Source organism: Triticum aestivum, chromosome 3A (genome assembly GCF_018294505.1).
Source record: "Triticum aestivum cultivar Chinese Spring chromosome 3A, IWGSC CS RefSeq v2.1, whole genome shotgun sequence".
In the NCBI taxonomy this organism is placed as follows: domain Eukaryota; kingdom Viridiplantae; phylum Streptophyta; class Magnoliopsida; order Poales; family Poaceae; genus Triticum; species Triticum aestivum.
Window position 1 is genome coordinate 549,791,282 of NC_057800.1, and position 22,868 is coordinate 549,814,149.

Genomic DNA, 22,868 nt, shown 5'->3' on the forward strand with positions numbered 1-22,868 from the left:
AAGAGATAAAAAATTTGTATGCAGGAGCAAGAACACGAGATAAGAACTAGACATGAATTTTTTTGGAGGTAAGTGAGTGGGGTCCTGTGGGCCCCACAAGGCACTTGGGCGTGCCCGGGGGTAGGCGCGCTCTGCTGCCTTGTGGACAGCAGGTGCACCCCCCGGGGATGTGTCAAGTGCCAAAAAAATTATTTTATTTTATAAAAATTCATGTTCAAATTTTATGACATTCTAAGCACTTTTATTTCTGGATCATTTTTTATTGCACGGATAATTCAGAAAATAGGATAAACATGATAGTCCATTTTATTTAACTAAAAGTAACAAAAAGTAAACTAAAGTTATAGAAGGTTGTGCTTACGGAATTCATCGACCATATGCCCTTAAAAAGAATCCATTAATAAGGTTGATCAAGTTTTATTAACAAATTATTTCCTAGAGATATAGAACCATCTTTTTGTATATCACTATGTTACCTCAACTGGGATATGCATTGTCCCAACAATAAGAGTTTGATATTTCTTTTCGGGAACCAGGAGAGGAAATTCAAAGTCTACAATAGTGTTTGTCATAATTTTTTCAATGGAATTTATGCTATTCACTTTGTTTTGCTTCGTCGGAAAATATATCGTATGCTCATTGTTGTTGACATGGAAAGTGTCCTTACTTTTATTACAATCAATAATAGCCCCTACAGTGTTAAGAAAAGGCCTTTCAAGGATAAGTGACATATTGTCATCCTCGGGCATATTAGGAATAACAAAGTTCGTTAAGATAGTAACATCAGCAGCAACAACTGGAACATCCTCTCAAATACCGATGGGTATAACAATAGATTTTATCAGTCATTTGCAAGGAAATTTCAGTAGGAATCATTTTACTCAAATCCAGTCTTTTATAAAGAGAGAGAGGCATAACGCTAACACCAGGTCCTAAATCACACAAAGCAGTTTTGACATAATTATTCTTAATAGAGCATGGTATAGTGGGTATCCCTAGATCTCCTATCTTTTCAGGTATTTTTCCTTTGAAAGAATAATTTGCAACCATAGGGGAAATTTCAGCCTCAGGTATTTTCCTTTTCATAGCATCGGCCAAAGGTACTTGCAAGAATAAAGGTCTAAGCAATTCAACAAAACGATTGAAAGCATCATCGTCTTTGGACTTGGTAGCTTTACTAGGAAAAGGCATGGGTTTCTGAATCCACGGTTCTCTTTTTTACCATGCTTCTTAGCAACGAAGTCTCTTTTATCGTATCTTTCATTTTTAGGAGGTGGGTCATCAAGCTCAATTTCAGGTTATATTTCTACATCATTACCAAGTTCACTATTATCATTAGGTTGAGCATAAACATGATCATCATTAGCATCATTATTATCATTATCGCTAGGTAAATGCTCGTCACCAAATTTTGTCTCGGCCTCAGAGATAGAAACATCATTAGAATTCTCAATAGGTTTTTCTATAATAGGTTCGCTGGAAGCATGCAAAGTTTTATTCTTACACTTTTTATTCTTCTTCTTAGGTGAACCAGCCTTAATTCTCTAAGAATCTTGTTCAATTCTTTTAGGAGGATTCTTAGGATACAAAGGTTCTTGAGTCATTCTACCACCTCTAGTCTGATCATTAGTTTTACTAGACATTTCATTACTCTAACTGGTCTACCAAGTCGATGTGTCTTCATCGAGCCTACCTAGTTTCTAATTCATCACCCATTTACTTTAAGTTATTCCGCTACTGAAGATTCTGTGATCTACTTTGTGAAGAACGTGAAGACTTTCATCATGGTGCCTTTTATTTCTTCAGTTCATCTTCTGTACACTTCAATGTTTGTATGATTGCATGTTCATCACTTGCATCTATCTTGTTTGCATGCTTTTATGTTTTTGTGATGAATTAGTCTCGTCCTCGTTTTTACTTCCTCACTACGATCTTCATCAAATTCATCAGAGTTTGACAAATTTTCAAAAATCTCCCATTCACTCCCCCCTCTGGGAGTGAACCTGCGCTTTCACCTTGGATCGCTCCCGAATATGTCGGTGCTTGGGGGGGGGTCTTTTTCCTCCTCCCCGTCCTCCTTAGGGGTGTCGACCATATAGACGTCATAGGTAGAGGTTGCGGCCCAATTACTAGTATGTGATATGGACATGGGTGAAGCCATTCCTGATGCGCCATCGACATCTTCATCCATGCCGGTCCCTCATCGGAGGCGTAGTACAGTACGTCGATTAAATCGTCGACCGTAGTGACTAGGTGGGTGGTTGGCGGGACATAAATTTCCTTATCGTTGGCTTTAAGTCTGATATGATCATAAATCGAGGACTGTCCGTCTAAGATCCCAAGGTTTTGGATCCAGTCTAGCATCTCGTTCAAAAGTGAGAGGTCCGCCGGACCCATCTTCTGACACTAGGCGGGGACCTGCAGAATGCTTGGCAGGTTGCGTGATGCGACCTCAGAGCACTGGCCGGCCAAGGTTAAGTCCTGGTCTGCTAGCGAAGCGATCGGATCCGAGCTTGAGGCTGGTTCCGAGGTTTGGGTCGGAAGTAGAATCCGCGGTCAACACCTCAGCGTCCGTGGGGTTCTCGAGCTTATGTGACGTCAATCCTCATAGCACTAGATCACAAAGGGAGTCGGCAGTATATTCTAGATTTCCAAATCCGATCATTTGATCTAGGGCGAAACAATCAACTTGGTCGAGGTGGCTATTCGAATCAGCGTGAAGGACAACGCTGCCGAACGCGAGAAGCTGGCTGGGGAGGAAGATACCTCCATAGCTAATGTTGTTGTCGATATGCACACGAGCCATTGATCCTTTATGACCACACAGCGGGACCTGTATGGGCCACCAATGCCGGTGCTAAAACCGGCTGATCTCGGATAGGGAGTCCCGAGTAATGGATCTGAGAACAATGGGTAATAGGAGACAAGGAAGACGATGTTTACCCACGTTCAGACTCTCTCGGAGAGGTAAAACCCTATGTCCTGCTTTGATTGTATTGATGTGATGGGGTTTTGATTGTATTTATGTGATGGGGTACAGAGTACAAGAGAATCTACCTCAAAATCATATAATTGTGTTCCAAACCCTAAGGCTTGTAATTGTGCTTTATGAACTAAACACCTCAGCTTATATATGCACCGGGGTGCCTAGGTCTACACATATGGACGGTTGGCAACTAGGAATAAACATGCCAACTATTAGAATTGTCCTTCAAGTATACGAAGTCTCCAGTGGTTTCCATCTTGCTTACGAGGTTCACAGCTTCGGCTATCCTCCAAACGACGGCTAGTGGGCTATTAGCTCGGCCCATAGATAACATGCCGCATAGGTTAGGACCCCTAGTCCGGGACACCCTCATTTAGCGCCTCATCTAAGCACCTGTGCATGGCAGAGGCCCTCTTCGGCGTGGCAAACTGCACCAGGGAAACCTGTTTATCATCTTTACAGACGTGATTCAGCTCTAGTGTTGCCAGGCTTGTGGGACAGGAGTGCAAACATCCTCTGAACAATCACACCATGGTGAAGAAGCATTGGACAAATATCACTACACATGCTAGGTGTGCTCTTTGGCCGTTGAAACTATCCAATATAGTAGAAGAATCATATGGTTCTTTGGCCGTTTAAACTATTCAACTTGGGAGGATCAAATGGCATAAACAGGTTCCCAATCTTATGGATCTGCTTCAGATTTTCACCGCGTCTTCCGAAACAGACTCCCTACTCACATCCAAAAAGGATACATAGGCAGCTAAATTGCTAATGGACAGATCATCGAAGCAACAGATGAGAAAATATTGAAGCTGAGATAATCTCTGGGCACAATTTATTATTAAACCAGAGCATAGGAATGCTCATTTCAGTACAAGATCTAGACAGGATCGCAAGCACAAGCCTGAACATTCAACACGAGGAGACATCACAAGAACACACACTCGGACAGGCACACATCGGGGGAAACACACCTCGGCTTATTTCGCGACGAACGAGCGCCAGAAACTAAGATCATGGCTTCATCAGCGCAGCGACCTTCTGGACGGACGGCCTCGCCAGCAGGTCAGTCCACCAGGCCTTCACATGCGGGTACGCGTCGAACAGAGACGCGTAGGGTGTAGCCGCCAAGCACAGGGTGACAGACACATGGTTAAGGTCCGCAAGACTGAGGAAGTCTCCAGCCAGGTACTTGGACTTGCTCAGGTGCGCCTCGTACACCGCCAGCACGTTCTTGATCTTAACAAGGTTAGCATCGATGACCGTCTGGTCAGTGGCTCCCCCAAGCATAGGATGGATAAGGCACTCGAAGAGAATGGGGCTCAGCGCGGCGGTGTACTGATGGGCCTCCACCTCGAGCCACACATCCACCATAGCTGACTCCTTGATGTCGCCCTCCTTCAACAGCTCTGGCTTGCTCTTGCGGCACGCATACTTGCAAATAGCACGTGATTCTAGTACGAAGAGAAAAACAAAATAGAACCAGAGTTATGAGGATTCTAAAGGGAGTATGGTACTGTTTTATTCCATTTCAATAAATCGGTCTAAAACTAGTAAAATGATCATTTCTAAACTTGATAAGATATCAAATTAGAACTCATAAGCATAGACTATATGATTGTTTGGGAAACCTTACCATAACTCATGTTTTTGTCTTCCGACCAAGCTTGTGGTTGTTAACTAATTATTACCTCATCATTCAAAACTCAAGCTTCAAGCATACGAGGATAGTGGATTAAAACTCCAAACGGTATAACTCCTAATATAATGCCAGGCGACAGCTAACAATTAACATTGTTTTTTACTCATGTCATCACATACTGATGTGTGAAGAACACGTTCAAAGGTTTATCATTAATCCAAATGAAACAATTCCTTTGTTTCTAGTAAAGGCTCAGGTACCATTTAAGCCCAAGTGGAAATGCTAGCTTTGTTATACTACAAGGAAACAACATTAACAGCAAAACAAACAACCACAACAACAGTAATGTAAAAGCATCATGACCCTTTATAGTTCTGTTTATGAGGGGTAGAAAAGAGAGAACATCTCAAGAGGTAGCATCATACCGAAGACGTACAAGTCACCATCCTGCAAAGCTGGCACCTGGCCAAAGGGCTGCAGAGAACAACATGAAGAGAATGAGTTCTATCCTGTGTCAAATCTCTAAAAACAGAAGCCACATGCCACAATTACTATCACACTAAGATTAGGTGGTCAAACAAAATATGACTTATGCATGTTTTTTTGTAGTGTCTCCATGAGATGCTGCTGTAGTGGCCATGGAACAAAAAAAATGCGACAGGACGTAATGGGTGGTACTGAATGCAGGCTACATTTTGCTCTGCTTTACGTTTTGCTGTAGACGTTCTGAGCATTTGCAGGTTGCTTGGGACTCCTGGGTTAATGTTGTAAGATAGTTTGCTGAACCAAGGATCGTCTGTTCCATGAGCAACACAGGGAAAGCCTCATACTGGAAGAGAATATGCTTCTTACAAACCGGCCACGCCCAAATGGCTCGCCGATCTGAGACGAGCTGCGGAAAAACTCATACCATATACTACTGGGATAAGTATATTTTTCGTCCTCGAACTCTTCCAAGAGTTTAGAAATCATCCCTCAACTCAAAACCAGATAGTTTTTGTCCTTCAACTATCAAAACCGGATAATTTTCGTCCCTCATGCCGCTTCGGGCGGTTTTCGTCTGTCATGAACAGTAAATCAACAAACAGTAAATTCAAAAAAAATAGCAAAAAAATCTGAAAATTTGCGGGATCAAAGTTCCTCGGGTGCGCAAGGTGGGTATAAATTTTCATATTGTTTGGACATTTCAGGTGCTCATGACAAAGAAAAAATTGTAAATATGTACGTCAGTGAACAGTAAATTAAAAAAAAACAAGGTGCGTGCATATTTTCGCGCTCAAATAACATAGGACGAGCTCTAGCCAAAAAAAAACAAAATAATGCACTTTTTCAAAGTTTCTTCCCCAACCAATTTTTTTTTTTTTGCCACAAGCTCCCACAATGTCCAAACACCATGAAATTTTGCAGGCACATTGAGCACCCGAGCATCTTGTATGTCAACATTTTTCATATTTTTTTGAATTTGTTTTCTATTTTTTTAATGAATTTACTGTTCACCGACGTACATATTTATGGTTTTTCCTTTGTCACGAGCTCCTAGAATTTCTAAATAGCACAAAAAATTTCACACACCTTGCGCACCCGAGTATCTTTGATTCCACAAATTTTCAGATTTTTTTTATTTTTTTTTAATTTACTGTTCATGCAGACAGAAACCGCCCGAAGCGGCGTGATGGACTAAAACTATCCGGTTTTGATAGTTGAGGGACGAAAACTATCCAGTTTTAAGTTAAGAGATGATTTCTAAACTCTCGGAAGAGTTTAAGGATGAAAAATATACTTATCCCTGTACTACTAGAATGATCTGTAAATATCGAACCCCAGTCTCGAATCGTGATACTTTTTTTCTTCTGAAATTCGAATCGTGATATACTAGATTATACGAGAGCGACAGCGACATCTCTCCGGCCCCCGCTAAAATAAACAGCGATAAGAGGCATGGAAGCGACCCCTCGCCGGGAGTTGACTGACTTTTGTTCCGCCGATCGCAGCACGAGGACCGAACGAATCGACACCATCCTCGTGAAATTAGAGGCAAGCAAACGGCACAGGGCCGAACCATCGACAGTCACGGATGGGAAATTCCAGGGGAGGGCGGCGGTTAGGGCATGAGTACGTACGTTCCTGGCGAGGTGGTCGGGGCCCTTGTGCTCGCCGGTGCCGAAGTTGATGGGGACGAGCTCGTACTCGACGCCGGCTTCCTCCAGCGCCGCCACGCACCTGGTGACGTTCCACGACAGGGTCGCGCCGTACAGCTTCACCGGAGCCATCTCTTCTCACTCCTCACTCTCGAACGCACTCGAACCTTTTTTTCTCTCTTCTTCTCGGTAGGTAATAAAGCCGCTGCGGATGGGATGGGATGTGGGATGGAGAAGACCATGCTCGGGGTCTCGGCTAAATAGGCGACGGAGGGTTTGCTCCCTTCCAACGGAGCAGGTGCGGTGCGGCCGTGGAGTGGGAGAGGGAGAGGGAGCGGGTAGGTGAGGTGAGGTGGAAGGTGCGGCTCGTCAATGGCCCCCGCGTCTCTAGGAGCTTCCGTTTCTTCAGCCATTTTAGTCGTCCTTATTTTTGCACGAGTTTTTTCTAGTACTACCCCCCGCTCTATTCAGTTTTTGTGATTGATATTCTTTTCGGATAATTGGTTTTCACTTTTCAGCGACCGACCGACGCAAGTGATGACGCTCGGTAGTGCGCCAGCGGCGCCTTGAGATCCGCGCATCTCCTTTCTCCAGCACTTTTAGTTTTTATTGATTGATTAATTTTTTAGCTTCTTCCGATGAAGCTTCGTCAGCCGTACGCTGCTGAGGGGCCGGAAATTAAGTTTGTTTCCAACAATCTCCGCTTGGTTTACTTCCTTTTACTCTATGGGACGCTTGTTTCTTTTTTATTTTCTATATACTAGATGCACATTCTTTTTTTTATTTTTAAACACAGAACAATCGAAGATGCTTATATATACATATATCACTATGTACACACGCACGAACACTCTAGACGCACACCCTACCCCCTAAGCTTCAATGAGATACTGAACCGACAATCAATTTTGAGATGGACGAAGTTATCACAAACACTTCATAGTGACAAAAACGTCTTCCTTCACTGAACGAAGTCATTCGGATTAGCTGCAAAACTAATGCCCAAGCCTTACCTAAGGCTTGAACAATGTGGTGGTTTAGAGCATGTCTAGCGGATCTCATATAAACTCGTCGGCCCTTTTACATGAAAAGGCTCGGCTCGTAAAACCATGGCATCTCCGCTATATTTACCAGATCTAGCCGATTTAGGGTTCCTATCCTGTAAATCCCGAACTCACCTCCGTCGCATTTTCTCTGTCTCCGGTGCCAAACCTCTTTCTCTCTCTCTCGCGCGTTTTCCCCGCGCACAGCCACTCTTCAACCACCTCGCCGTCGCGCGCGTGGTGGCCGAGGGGGGTGTGGCGGCTCGCTACCGCACAAGCGAGCCCACCATGACGACGAGGCCGGAACCCCTGTGGAGGAATGGCGCCACGTGCAGGCGAGAGAGCGTGGCGGCCTCTCCCGCAGCGACGGTCGGAGGAGTGGAGAGATTTCGGACGCCTCCACGACATCATTTGTTCGATCACCAAGCACCTCCGCGAGGCGGAGCGCGAGTTTGCTTAGGCAAAGGAGCCGATCACCGCCGGAGAAGAAGGCGCCTCCACGAGGCGGAGCGCAATTTCACCAAGGCGAAGGAGTGGATCGTCGCTGGAGAAGAAGGCGTCGCCACGCGGCTCGAGGCCGCCAAGGAGGCCAAGAAGGAGTACGGCCTCACATTTGTCCTCTCCGGCTCCGCAATGGAATATCTTCTTCATGTAAAGAAGGATGAGTAGTTTAGATTAGGTTTAAATTTAGTGTGTTCAAATTCCTACGAAGTATGGTGACGAAAACTATGTTTGTCTAGTATGTCTAAATTCTGCAGTCGTGCGGTCCGCAGTACCGCAAAATCATTTTACAGTAATTCGTAAACAAAATTTACGGTACCGCGGTTTACATGATCTACTAGAGATATGCCCTTAGATTTACAGTCGGATATAGCAAATATGACCCCTTAAACGCCCGCGGACGCGCCTGGTTCAGTGACCGAACGTGTCCGTTTTAAACCCCTATTTATCCTTCTGCGCAGCCACACTTCTTATTTTTCTTCTCATATACCCGGTCACTTGTACGTGATTGGTGGAGACGAAGAAAGAGAAATAAATAAATAAATAAATAAATAAAGAGAAAAGGTGGTCCAAGGTGGGACCACGTCCTATGTGGCGAAATGCCCGGGCGCGCTCGTGCGCGTCCGCAGGCCCTTATATCCTCCTCGTATTTGAGATGGATATGATGGTTCGCGGACAGCTCGAGCATATATAAAAATAATACGAGAGATCTGGTTGAGTCATATTTTTTTGTTCGGTCAATAACCAGACACACCCGCAGACGTATAAGGGATGATTTGAGTAGTCCGGCTGTAGACGCTCTTACATCCTTCAGAATATCCGAATCTTGCGCCCGGCATCGGACGTACTCCCTCCGTTCGAAATTACTTGTCTCGAATATGGATGTATATAGAACTAAAATACGTCTAGATAAATTCATTTCTGTGACAAGTAATTCCGAATGGAGAGAGTAGTTTCCTTGCAAAAGAGGAGATTGATTTAGAAGAGTACTGTGTGCACTCTGCATTAATTAAGGTCGGTGCAAACAATGTTGGAAGTCGTGATGGGAACGAACTGCGTAGAAAATCCTGGATAACTCAGCAGTGATGCAACGAATTGTGAGTGTCAGCAGTGACCAGCGTTTGCTCTACTTGTCAACGATTGCTGATTGTGACTGAGCAACCGGACAATAGAAGCTAGCTCAGAGTCAAATATCCACCAAAATATACAAGGACACACACGTAGTGCAGTTGACAATGAAGCAAAAAACTCTTCCAAAAACACACTTGCAGAAAGTAAAGAAGAAATCACAATCACATGTAGACGTGTGGAGTAGTAGCACGTCTAGCGCACCGCGACAAGTCTTGGTTCTCTCTGAATAAATTGGCAACGCTTTCCCCTAAAAAAAGACAAGTTTTGGTTCTCTCGTAACTGGAGGCGAACTTCGTTAATAATCTTTTTCATGAGCAGAGCTGCTATGTGTTCCGCATCATAGGCGGTAGGCGCTAACCCAAGTACTATGATTGATTCTTCTTATTTCTATCAGCGCCTAGAAAAAGGGGCAAAGTGGACCACGAAGATGCCTTTAACAGAGCATGTCACCAAAAAGCACATACCAATTATATGTAACTGAAAAAAAGTGACGAAAACGTAGCACAAACAGATCAGCTAGATGTTGTGAAAATAATATAGCATGAGTATATTTGTCTACCCTCTAATTCCTCCATCAAGTTCATGGTGCAGCTCACAATGCTGTATATGAAGCTAGAGGGTAAGGACATATTTATACTCATATTCCTGAATGTTCAAATCTGTATCCAGATAGAATTCAATTAGAATCTTAATCGAATTAACCAACCACAATCATAACTGATTATTTTCCAAGTCAAATTCCTTTTATCCCTAAGCACATATATGTGAGATATATGCCACATTTAAATAGTATGGTCCTATTTAAACGTGTAGACTTATCAATTTACATAGAGCTGAACCTGTAAATAACTTACTCGCAAAAAAAAAACTGTAAATAGCCTAGTCAATTCCAAACCTATATTGTGCCCAGACAAATAATTACAGTGTACATATACACACTATATTCCAGTATAGTTTGTACCCAGCTCCTCGAGTATATTCCCTCAAGTTCAATTGCAAATATTTGTACCAATCATTCATACATCAATTCCGTATGATTTCATTCATCAACCAAATAAATGTAGTATATAATGTTTTGGAAGACACCAAAAATTCCTACATCTCCCTATCTGAAAAACATTCAGTCAAAAATCCTAAGGCCCATGTTCCTGACATGTTTGCAAAACAATTTCTGACTAAGAGGTTTAGTCAGTTGATCTGCCAACATATCAGTACAAGGCAAAAACTCAAGCCGAACAGTTTTTAGCCTATTTATTACGGAAAAACTCTGTTTTTTGCCACTCTAATTTTTGCCAATTTTGCTTATGCCACTCAAAAATTCAACATCTCATTTTTGCCACTTCTTGTTTTTGACAATGTATTACAAATACCATTCTGTCAGGTCAAGGCATGTTTTGACCAAACGAAGCAGGGCAAAGACAATATTGCCCTAGGTTTTTTGTTTTGCTTTTGCCACTCCAGTTTTCATTGAAATTTTACTAATACCTGACAAACACAGCAGATGGGTTGATTCCACTGAGTTCATCTGCTAATAAGAAAAAGACAAAAAATCACCATAGGTCACAAAACTTGAGCTGGCTGACACTTAAGTACCACTACTTCAAAATACCCGAAATACAGTTCATCTACTTGCGCAGGGGGTTCACTTTGGTCCGTATATACGATTGGAGCTACGTATTTGCTGACTTGGCCGAGTCAGCCGTTGCCAGCTGTGCTTTGACTGCCACTTGTGCAGCACCTGTCGTGGGGGGGTGTTAATACTAGAAGGCTGGAGGGTTTTTTTGGAAATGCGCGCACCTGGTCGGACCGCACCCCACCTGGTCATTAAACGGCCCGCACCTGGTCGGACCGCACCGTGTCGCTCCTTTATCCTCCCTCCCGCAACCTCTCTGCTCCCGCACCCTCTCTGCTCATCGTCGCTACTGAGGTCGGACGTCGTTGGCGTCGAGGACGGCTCCATGAGCACGTCGTCGGACACTGAGCCGCCGCCGTCCGCGCCGTTCGGGAGGGGCCTGCGCGACGTGCCTCTTGCTCCTTCACGTCGCCGTGATGATGCCTCACCGCCCCTGTACGGTACGTCACCGTCGCCAGCACCTCCTTTGCTCGATCTGTGCAATTTAGCTCCCGTAAAGAGTTCTTGACCGCATCAATTGCGCGTAGGAGCTAGGGTTTGGCCGTTCATTCTACTCTCTGACGGATTGGGTGTGGGGTGGTAGGGTTTTAACAGTTTGTGAAGATCTTTCTGACAGGCCAAAAATAGGGCTGCTTCATGGGGGGTTTGCAGGAGGAGCTAGGGTTTGGCCATGTTTGTAGAGATCTGGAGTGGTTATGGTTCTTTCTCCCCCCAATTTTTCATCGGTCCAGGGGTCTAGGGTTTAAGCAGTAAAGTTTGCTCTTAGTGTCAGAGTGTTAATTGGACCAAATTTTTTTGTAATTTGCAATTACATTGTGTCAGATTGACCAAAGATGGTTGCTTTTCGACCTTTAAGATCATACATTTGTTAATTGGAGCCATGAATCTCTGTTTTTCTTTCTGAAAAAGTAAAAAAGTCTGAATCTTTGAACTGTAGTCTAAAATGTCTGAATCTCTCTGTAGTCTGAAATGTCTGAACTTTTTCAACTTGATTGTTTTGCAGGTCACTTAAGCAACCACTTCTCTGTTGAGGTCATACATGGTGGCTACATTCTGTGTGCTGGCAAGCATAGGGGTTATCACAAAGGTCACTCCATTTGGTATGATTACTGTGACATAGATAATTGGACACCTAATGTTGTTGCCAGTCTAGTGGAGGAAATTGGATATGAGTTTGAGGGCAGGATCAGGGCTTATTGGTGTGTTCCTGGATTGACAGTGTATAAGAATGGATTAAGAGAGATCAAGATAGGGGACAACACTATGACAGAAAACATGAAGGATTGTGTTCTAAATGGCAACCACTTCCAACAGATATTTCTTGATCATGATGAGAGCATGAGATCATATATTTCTGTTGTTCAAGTCCACTCTGATGATGAGGATCCACCAATTGTCAGGTTCAGTGGCATTAGGCCAAAGAAGGAGAATGCCCACCAGCAGCAAGCAGAGCAGACACAACAGTTGCAAGAGGAGCAGGATCAGCTCACTCTAGTGGAACATGAGATGGCTCAGCATGATCAAGAGCATGATTCTGATCAAGAGCATGAGCAAGATGAAGCAGAGTCAGAAAGTGGAGCAGAGTCAGAAGAAGATGATTTCATACCAAGTCCACCCCAGCCTGGAACTACTTACCTTTCATCTCAGTTTGGGTTTAGGGCAAGGAAATCATGTAGGTTTTTGAACATGGATGCAGCAGACACAGTAGTGCAGGATTCAGATGAAGATTATATTCCACAAATTGTTGATTCAGACATTAATCTGCAGGATGATGATGACTTGTTTGACAAACATGTTGATTGTGAGAAGGGCAAAGGACCAGCAGTCCAAGAAGAAGTTGATGATCCTACTGAAGTTGTGGATATTTGTCTGCCATCCTCTGATGAAGATAAGGTGAAGCTGAATTTCAAAAGTTTTAGAGAGGAAGACCTGACTAAACCACAGTTTCAAGTTGGCCAGACCTTTGGATCTGTTGAGTTCCTTAGGAAAGCTATCAAAGAGTACAGCTGTCAGGAGAGAGTTGACATTAGGTGCCCTAGAAATGATAGGAAAAGACTGAATGCCATTTGTGAAGATGGGTGCCCTTGGACCTTGTCTGCATCATTTGATGGGAGAATCAACTGCTTCATGATCAAGAAATACAACCCAAAGCATACATGCATAAAGAAATGGTGTGTTAAGTCATTCACTGCTCCTTTTATGGCTGGAAAATATCTTGATTCTTTCAGAGCAGATGAAAACATGAACATGAATTTTTTTGCAAGGATGGTTCAGAAAGATTGGAACATGACAGCAACAAGAAGCAAGCTTAGAAGGGCTAAGAGGTTAGTGAAGAAAATTATTGAAGGAGATGAGTTGGAGCAGTACAACTGCATGTGAGATTATGCACAAGAATTCAGAAGATCAAACCCGGGGAGTTCTTTCTATGTGGGTGTCAGTAATGGCATATTTGCAAGTTGTTATTTCTCTCTGGATGCCTGCAAAAGAGGTTTCATGCAAGCTTGTAGGCCTGTCATTTGTTTGGATGGATGCCACCTGAAGACAAAGTATGGAGGTGTTATGTTGTGTGCTATTGGCATGGATCCTAATGACTGCATTTACTCTCTAGCTTTTGCAGTTGTTGAGGTAGAGAACACTGACACATGGAAATGGTTTCTGTCAAATCTGAAGAGTGACTTGGGAATTTTAAACACAGACCCATGGACTATAATGTCAGACAAGCAAAAGGGCCTGATCAAGGGAGTGAGGCAGCACTTTCCTGATGCAGAGCACAGACACCATGTTAGGCATATATGGCAGAATTTTTAGTAAACACACAAAGGAGATGTTCTTAAAAACCAGCTATGGAAGTGTGCAAGGAGCACAACACCAGAACTATGGGCTGCAAGCATATAGGAAATAAAGGTCATAAGCCTAGAAGCATACAAGTGGCTTGAGCAGCTACCACCCAACACTTGGGTTAGGGGCTTCCAAAGAGAATTGGTCAAGTGTGATATCCTTCTGAACAACAACTGTGAGGTTTTCAACAAATATATTCTTGAGGCTAGGGAGATGCATCTCAGATCAATGATTGACAAGATCAAAACACAGCTCATGGTCAGGTTCTACAACAAAAGAAAAGAGGCAGAGACCTGGCCTGGCTCAATATGCCCAAAAATTAGGAAAAGAATTGAGAAGAATATAGAGCTGTCAGCTACATGCATGGTTTCAGGGGCTGGTGATGGCATCTTTCAGGTTGACAACAGGAACAGGACATACATTATTGACCTGAAGGAAGAAAGCTGTACATGCAAAAGGTGGGATCTTAGTGGAATTCCATGTCACCATACAATTGCATGCTGCAGACATGAGAGGATTGATCCTGAGAGTTTGGTGCACTCCTGTTACAGTATAGAAGCATTCAAGCTAGCATACAAACCCATTATCAAGCCTTGCAGAGATAGGAGTGAGTGGCAGAAGATGAATGGCTGTGAAATCAAGCCACCTGTCTTTGAAAAAAAGTAGGGAGGCCTTCAAACAAAAGTAGGAGAAAGCAGCCTTATGAGATTGAAAAGAAAGATGGAACCAAGGTGATGAGCAGACATGGAATCACAATAACATGTTCATACTGCCATGAAACAGGCCACAACATCAAAGGATGTAATCTCAAAAAGGCTGGCATTTTGCCAAATCTAGCAGAGAGAACAACAAGAAGGGGTCCAAGGGCCATTCCTGATGATGTGTCAGATGATGAAATTGTTTTGGCACAACAAGATGATGGCCAAGGTACACAGGAGGAGGTTCAGGTCACACAAGAGGATGGTTAACTTACACAGGAGGAGGTCCATGTTGATGGCCAAGTTACACATGAGGAGGCCCATGTTGATGGCCATGATACACATGAGGAGGTCATTGTCACGCAAGATGATGAGGTCATTGTCACACAAGATGATGGAGCAGATGCACCAGTTGTTTTTCAGGCAAATTCTCCACTTTTGTCCCTTAATTTTGACCTCTTTTGTCCAGTCATTTTTGTTGTACTGATGTTTTCATGTGATGTTTGTTTTGTACAGGTGCAGGACTTTGGATTTACAATGCTTCATAGGATGCAACAATCCAGACCTGTTCCTAGAGAAGAACCTGAAATCATTTTGCCAGATTCCTCATTCATCTCAAATGCAGCCAGTTCTCACACTGCAGCACAGACAACAACAGCTACAAATGAAGGCAACCTGACCATGAAGTTGCTGAAGATGAAGAGAGACAAAGAAAGACAGATGGCAGCCAGGAGAGATGCAGCACTTGAGGCCATGAATGAGATGGCAGAGAAGAAAGCAGAGGAGGCAGAAGCAAAAAGGCAAGAAATTGCAAGGAGGAAAGCAGAGTCTTCACAAAGAAGAAGAGCAGCACAAGAGAAGAAAGCTTTGGAATCTGCAGCAAGGAAGGAAGCTGCAGCAGCAAGAAAAGCTGCATTGCAAGAAGAGAAGGAGGCCAGAGCCCTTGAAGCAATGGCAGCTAAAGCAGAGGCAGCACTGAAGAGAAAAGAAGATCAAGAAGCAAAGAGAGCCATGGCAGCACTGAAGAGAAAAGAAGATCAAGAAGCAAAGAAGATACAACAAGAGGCCAAGAGATTAAGAGTTGAGCAGAGGAAGCAGGCAGGACCAAGTGGACATGTGCCCAAGAAGCCGAAGAGAGTGAACATGTTTGATGAGTTTAGATGATTCAGTGCTTTTGCACTTGTAATTTTTTGGCAAAAAACTTAAATGAGACTCTTTGAAACTGTTGGAGTTGGGATGATTCAGTGCTTTTGCACTTCTAATATTTTGGCAAAAACTACAACGAGACTCTTTGAACTGTTGGAAATGTGAAGATTCAGTGGCTTCATACTGCCATTCAAAATGAAAACTGTTGGAGTTCAAAATGAAAAGAAATCCCAAATGAAAACTGTTGGAGTTCAGTGGCTTTATTATTCAGTTGGAGTTCATTGATTTATTCACTGTTGGAGTATAGATAATTAACTGCATAAAATTTAAAAATTAATACAAAAAAGGTTGGCCTGGGTGTCGAACCTAGGACCTGTGGTGTGCTAAACAGGGTGCAATGCCAGTGTGATAGGAACGGTGCTTTGCTCAAGTGTTACTTGACAACCTACTTATTATATTTCCACTCCCCTCCAACCTACTTAACTGAATTTTTACAGTTCACTGAATTCAAAGTTATCTGAATTTTACAGTTGACCGAATGTAGTTTGCAAAGATATCTGAATTTAGTTTGAAAAGCTAACATATTTTTTACAGTTGTCTGAATTTAGTTTGAAAAGCTAACTGATTTGATTATAGTTAACTAAATCTTAACAGTTGTCTGTATTTAGTTAAGACATAATTCAGTTAAGACATAATTCAGTTAAGACAGAATTCAGTTAAGACAAAGATTCAGACAAAAATTCAGTTAAGATTCAAAACCTTAGCAGCTACTTCTTTTCGAATTATTGCCTTATATAGCAACAAGAGAATTCTGGATTGTTGCCTTATATAGCAACAAGACAGCATCAACACCATTACATACCAACAAAACACTTTTGGATTACTGCCAATTTTGCATCAACACAGTTCAGCACATATATAGCATCACATCCAGTTCAACACTTATATAGCATCAACAACCAGTTCAACAGAGTTCAACAGACAGAAATTACAAATAACTTATGTGCTTAATATACAAGCACACCTAACAAACTAATATTTTATAACTTATATGCTGAAAATCTATATATTTCAGCATACCTAACTACTGCAACTACATCTTCTTCATGCCTTCTACTGCAACTGCATCATCTTCAGTTCTTCAACTTTTGGAGGCGCTTCGAGCGGTGAACCTCCATGTCAGCTGCCACCTTCCTCTTCTTCTTCCTCTCTGGCTGTGCTGCGACGTCCTGTGCTTGCAGGGCCAAGACCACCTCCACCTCCTGCTTGACGATGTCAGGAACATTGGGAAGCAGCTCGATGTCAATGGGGTGGTGCTTATCACCCTCCCTGGCGACCGGCGCCACCATGTGGACCTCCGGCTCGGGGACGACGGGCGCCGCCACATCGACCTCCGGCTCGTCGTCAGAGAGCACAATCACCTCCGGCTCCTCCCAGCCAGCCGACCAGGACGAGTCGGCGGCGTAACCAGAGTAGTCGTCGGAGCCGGAGTCGTACTCTGAGTCGGATGAGATGTACTCGGAGACATCGTCGCGCCCGAGGTAGTCGGGCTGGTAGTGGTCCCAGTAAGCAGTGTTGACAGGTGCGGGGATGGCCAGGTCGACGTTGTGGCGGACGCGCACTGGATCCGGCTGCCGCGGCGCAGTGGCGGACCGGTACATCCACCACCGGGCTCATTGCCCCGGGTCGTCGGAGCGCGTCTCCTGCATCGCGAAGCGGAGGACGAGTGCATAGTGGATACCGTCATGGTCGGGGCAGGCGCGGTCCAGCTCGTCGTCGGTCATGACCTTCAAGAGGCCACGCGCATGGTGACGCAGCGTCGAACAGCTGGGGAACCACTTCCCGATCTTCGTCAGGTCCACGCGCATGGCCTTGTCATCGCCTGCGAGGTCATCGATGACCCTCTTCTAGGCAGGGCAGTTCTCCATGTCCGCGACGGCAGTGTGGTGGTCGGCGGCGAGGGTTTTCTTGCGTGGGGGTTTGGTGCGGGGTAACCGAGGCGACACGGTGGACTAAGTGGAGAGTGGAGAGTGGAGCGGTGGGTGGGTGGGAGCCATTGGGCCACTAGCAACTGCTAAATAGCTACGTTAGTACCTGCCCTTGATCAAAGCACTACTACTTACCACACTGGCATTGCCACCAATGTTCAATACCACAGGTCCTAGGTTCGAGACCTAGGCAAAACTCTTTTTGTGTAATTTTTTTCTTTAAAAAAAATTTGGTACAGGCATACAAATTCAGTAATATAAAACAGCTATTGCAGACATATAAATTCAGACAAATTCAGTCATATAAAATAGCAACTGCAGGCATATAAATTCAGGCAAATTCAGTCATATAAGACAGAGACAGTTAACTTCATTTTCTTATCTGAACCAACTTCAGTTTCTTATCTTAACCCACTTCAACTTCAATATCTTATCTTAACACAATTTAGTTGACACAAATCCAGGAGGAAAGATACAAAGTGTTTTTTTACAATGACTCAGATTCAATCAAATTCATTCAGCATGCCCTTTAGCTTCCTTATTTTCTCCTTGGTGGCCTCTGTCTGTTTGAATAGGTCACCAATCATGTACTCAAGCTTCCTTTTCTCATGCTTCAAGTCATCCCTCTCTTGCACTGCTTGGTCCCTCTCTTTCTCTGCTTTAACCCTGAATACCTGATGAATGTTGGTTACTGACTTGTCTGCAATCTTCTTCTTCTCAAGTTCTTCCTTTAGATCAGTCAGAGTAAGTTGTGTGCTGCCTAGTTGGCTCATTGCCTGCTCCTTCTCAGCCACCATCTTAGCAAAATCAAGCTTGAAATGCCTCAACTCATTCTCCATCTTCTTCTTCTCTTCAAGAACCTTCAAATTTTCTTCAGCACTCACAACATTCTGTCCGAGCCTCTGTTTTTTCTCCTCTTCATACATGGTCCATATAGTAGCTAGGCTCATCTTCAGAGCATCAGGCCACTCAGGGTCAACCCACTCAACATATCTGCATTTGGGTACTTCCTAACAATTTAGAACATACAAAAAAGAGATTCAGTTAACTGCCAGTATTCAGTACTGTGCCTGATGATGGAACTTAAGACATACTACAAAGAGAAAAATGTTTAATAGTGCCAAATGCAAAAAATTACTAACCTTTTGTGCATAAGCTAGAAACCTTCTGCCAGTATCAACAGATTCGAATGCCACATTCTTCTCACACAAAGATCCATGCCCACATCTAAAGCTAGGCAGATCTATAGCCAAGCCACTCCATTCCTCACAGGATATTGTGGCAGGTGGCTAAACAAAAGAGAGACATTTGGAATCAATTGAGAGAGAAACCCTAGCTGAGAAACCCTAGACTGGATTTGTGTGAGATTGAGGAGCACACTAACCTTGCTGGTCACTGAGTCATCTTCAGAAGAAGTGGGAAGATCATCCCAGGACACCATGGTTGCTGCTAGCTGAAGATGAGAAGGGGATCTGTTGGTGCTATTGGATAGAGGAGAGAAGGGATATGGTGGTGCACGAAATTGAAGATGAAAGATGAGGAAGAAGGGGGTCTGGTGGTGGTGGTGGTGGTGGTCGACTGGTGGACCAAAGCTACATGTAGAGTGCAAGTTGCTGGGTGGGTGTTTGCAGCAGGTGCAAGTACATGCTTGCTTTTGAGCTCAGTTGTGCTGAGATTCACTTACTTCATTTAGTACAACAATTAGTTTGCAAAGTTTGCAAAGTTAGTTCAGTACAACAATTAATTTGAAAGCAATGAGGTTAAGTACAATGAGGTTAACTTTGCAAACTAAATTCAGTTAACTATAAAAATTCAGTGAACTGCAAACATTCTGTCAGAATTAGTTTAACTACACTTCTGACATGAAATACATCTGTCAGTTTTTTCAAAGCAATTAGGTCTAGCATTTCAAAGCAAGTTAGGTCAAGCAGGCTTCACTTTACTGACATATTATCCATTACAACAACCATTACAACTAAGCATTACTGAGCAAACAAAAGCAACCATTTTAGTATGCTCAGTTTACACACCTGCACCTACTGAATTAACAACACTTCACTTCTTCATAATTAAGGTGAAACACATCACACAAAGCACTATAACAAAACCAATCATCAGCTTCAACAGCATCAAAATCTCTCTGCCTAACCCTAAAAGCATAGCAATTTGCTGCTTGGTAGCATATTTATTCTCACTGGAGCTGCCATAATTATCTCTTCCAGCCCTGCCTCTCCCAGCCATGACCCTTCTAGCTGTGCCTCTGCCTGCCATTGATTCAGTCCTATGCCTCTCAAGCTCTTCCCTCTTGTCCTCAACAGCACCAATTGCATCTACAGCAGCATCACCAACCAGACGCCTTGTTTCAACCAGATGCTGCACATACTTGAGCTCCTAGTGCCAGAAATCACAAGTGACCTGAATAATCAGTGGAAAAATTAGTTAACCAACTCCAGAAAATTACAGATTTAATGATTCAACTACTGCATTGCTCTAAACTACTGCATTAGTTAACCAGCTGCTCTGCTTCATTACTAAAGTGAGCTGACACGGCATGAATCTACTGAACTGGCACTTACATGGTGGTTCACGCACTTGTAGAAGATCCATCCATCGTGCTCATCGGTGCTAGACCGGTAGAACCTCACCTGCTCACCGCAACCCGGGCACCCGATCAGTGGTACAGCAACAGAGCGGCCACGCAGCGCTGAGCGCATGGAGCTGGAAGACGGCATGAAGGAGGAGACAGAGGAGGCGGAGGAGGGCGTCGGCAATGGCTGCGGCGGCGGAAGGCGACGGCGGCGGCGCGGACAGGAGTTGGCTAGGGTTCGGAGGAGAGGAAGCGGAGAGCGAGAGGATAAGGCAGGGCGACCAGGCGGGTTGCGGGAGGGAGGAGACAGGAGCGACCCGGTGTGGTCCGACCAGGTGCGCGCATTTGCAAAAAAAACCTGCAGCCATCTAGTATTAACGCCCCCCCCCCCGACAGGTGCTGCACAAGTGGCGGTCAAAGCACAGCTGGCAACGGCTGACTCGGCCAAGTCAGCAAATACATAGCTCCAATCATATATACGGACCAAAGTAAACCCCCTGCGCAAGTAGATGGACTGTATTTCGGGTATTTTGAAGTAGTGGTACTTAAGTTTCAGCCGGCTCAAATTTTGTGACCTACAGTGAATTTTTCTATAAGAAAAATAATTGCAAACAGATAAAGCAGCCACGCATCCACATACATCTCCATTTCACCATACTTCCACACACATACATCAGGCGCGCAAGGCACAACACATACATATGCATCTCCGTCTCTCCAATTCAGCAAAATTCCACATGAATCAACGTCAAGCACGCACAAAGTATAATACATATGCATCGCCAATTCACTGTGTGTAGATCAACTGACAAGCAACCTGGAGGGCAGTGGAGCTACCGCGTCGAGGACGGATGGAGGCAGCGCCATGGACGGAGGGGAGTACGTCTCAGCCATGGAAACATGCACCCAGTCGGTGTTGGTGATGAAGCTGAGTCCCAAAGGTGTATAGCCGGCGTTGGTGACGATCGAGGCACGCAGGCCCATGGGGTCCCAGATCCCGGGTGAGCAGGGACTGCGTCCCCGTCCCGGACGAGAGGAGGTAGGGGAGGTGGGTCATTGCCAGCGCTACAGAACAAGGAGAGCGGTGCGGAGCGAGGAGATAGGCCTTGAAGGCGGGCTCCTCCACGAGGACCGCAGGCGGCGGCCAGGCCTCGCGTGCGACCAGGCTGTAGCTGTAGCAGGGGCCGCGCCGGACGGCAGGGGTGGAGCGCCGCACGTCGAGATGGAGGCGGCTGGCTGCGGTGGCGCGCGGGGGCATGGCCAGAGGTGGCAACGCGGCGGCCGGAGTTGGCGGTGGTGACTGGATGCGGGTGTGTGTGGTGCGGTTAGGAGCTAGGATGGCTGGACGGGTATGTGTACAGATTAGGTCTGGGTCACTTCTAAAATGGTCCCACAAGTCAGTAGGGGCAACTTATGTCATTTTTGCAAATACTGACATGTTTTTTCTGGGTCAACTGGGTAGAAGAAATGGTCAACTCACGAAAGTATAACAAAATGGCATTTGTGATACGCTGTTAAAAATTAAGAATGGCAAAAGTGAGATGTCAAATTTTAGAGTAGTATAAGTAAAATTGGCAAAAACTAGAGTGGTAAAAATAAAGTTTTCTCATTTATTACATCTCTAATATAATGGTATTTTCCCTCAACATGTCTACCCCTGCTATGAAACTTGGGATCCCTGGAAAGTTTAATCGCCGCTTGATTATCACAATAAACAGTGACCGGATCTGACGCATTTTCAACTCTCTCTAGAGAAACCAGAAAGTTCCTCAACCAAACTCCATCTTTTATAGCTTCATTCGCAGTAATGTACTCTGCTTCCATAGAAGACTGCGCCACAAAAGTTTGTTTCTTGCTCTTCCAAGGGATAGCACATCCAGCCAAAGTAAATAGACAATCTGACGTCGACTTCCTTTCACCAAGGCCTCCCTGTCAGTCAGCATCAGTATATCCATGCAGCTGAAGATTATCACCATTAAAGCAAAGAGAAAAGTCGATCGTTCCTTTTATATATCTCATAGCATATTTTATTTGCTTCCAATGGGCTTCCCCGGGATTTTTGTGAAATCTGCTCAACATCCCAACTGTGTGACACAAATCTGGTCTAGTAAATAGCATTGCATACATAAGAGACCCCAGAGCAGAAGCATAAGGTATATTTTTCATTTCCCTTATTTCCTTAGGAGTTTTAGGACATTGTTCCTCACTAAGTTTAGTTCCTTTTATCATTGGTACATTTGCAGATTTGCAATCTTCCATAGAAAATCGTTTCAAAACAGTTTTGAGATAAGCTTGTTGAGACAGCCCCAAAACTTCTCTTTTCCGATCCCTATGTATTTCCACCCCCAAAACATAAGAGGTTCCCCCCAAATCTTTCATATCAAAAGTGGATGATAACCAAGATTTCACTTCCATTAAGGTTCCCTCATGGTTTGAAGCAATTAAAATGTCATCGACATACAAAGATAATAATGCAAAGTTTCCTCCCACTATTTTGAAATAAATACAATGGTCTCCTTCCATCATAGAGAAAC

At 44.2% G+C, this 22,868-nt stretch overlaps 1 protein-coding gene and 1 pseudogene across 1 annotated transcript; both read right to left on the bottom strand.

The window, feature by feature from the left end:
• Positions 1-3,795: 3,795 nt before the first annotated feature.
• LOC123062150 (glutathione S-transferase 1) lies at positions 3,796-7,130 on the bottom strand. Its single transcript, XM_044485515.1, has 3 exons — positions 6,752-7,130; positions 5,057-5,105; positions 3,796-4,443 (listed from the first exon to the last, which is right to left on the bottom strand). The coding sequence occupies exons 1-3, from the start codon at positions 6,899-6,901 to the stop codon at positions 4,004-4,006; spliced, it is 639 nt and encodes a 212-aa protein (XP_044341450.1). The 5' UTR covers positions 6,902-7,130; the 3' UTR covers positions 3,796-4,003.
• Positions 7,131-18,250: 11,120 nt separating this feature from the next.
• LOC123056983 (uncharacterized) lies at positions 18,251-20,461 on the bottom strand (annotated as a pseudogene).
• Between the last annotated feature and the right edge of the window lie 2,407 nt (positions 20,462-22,868).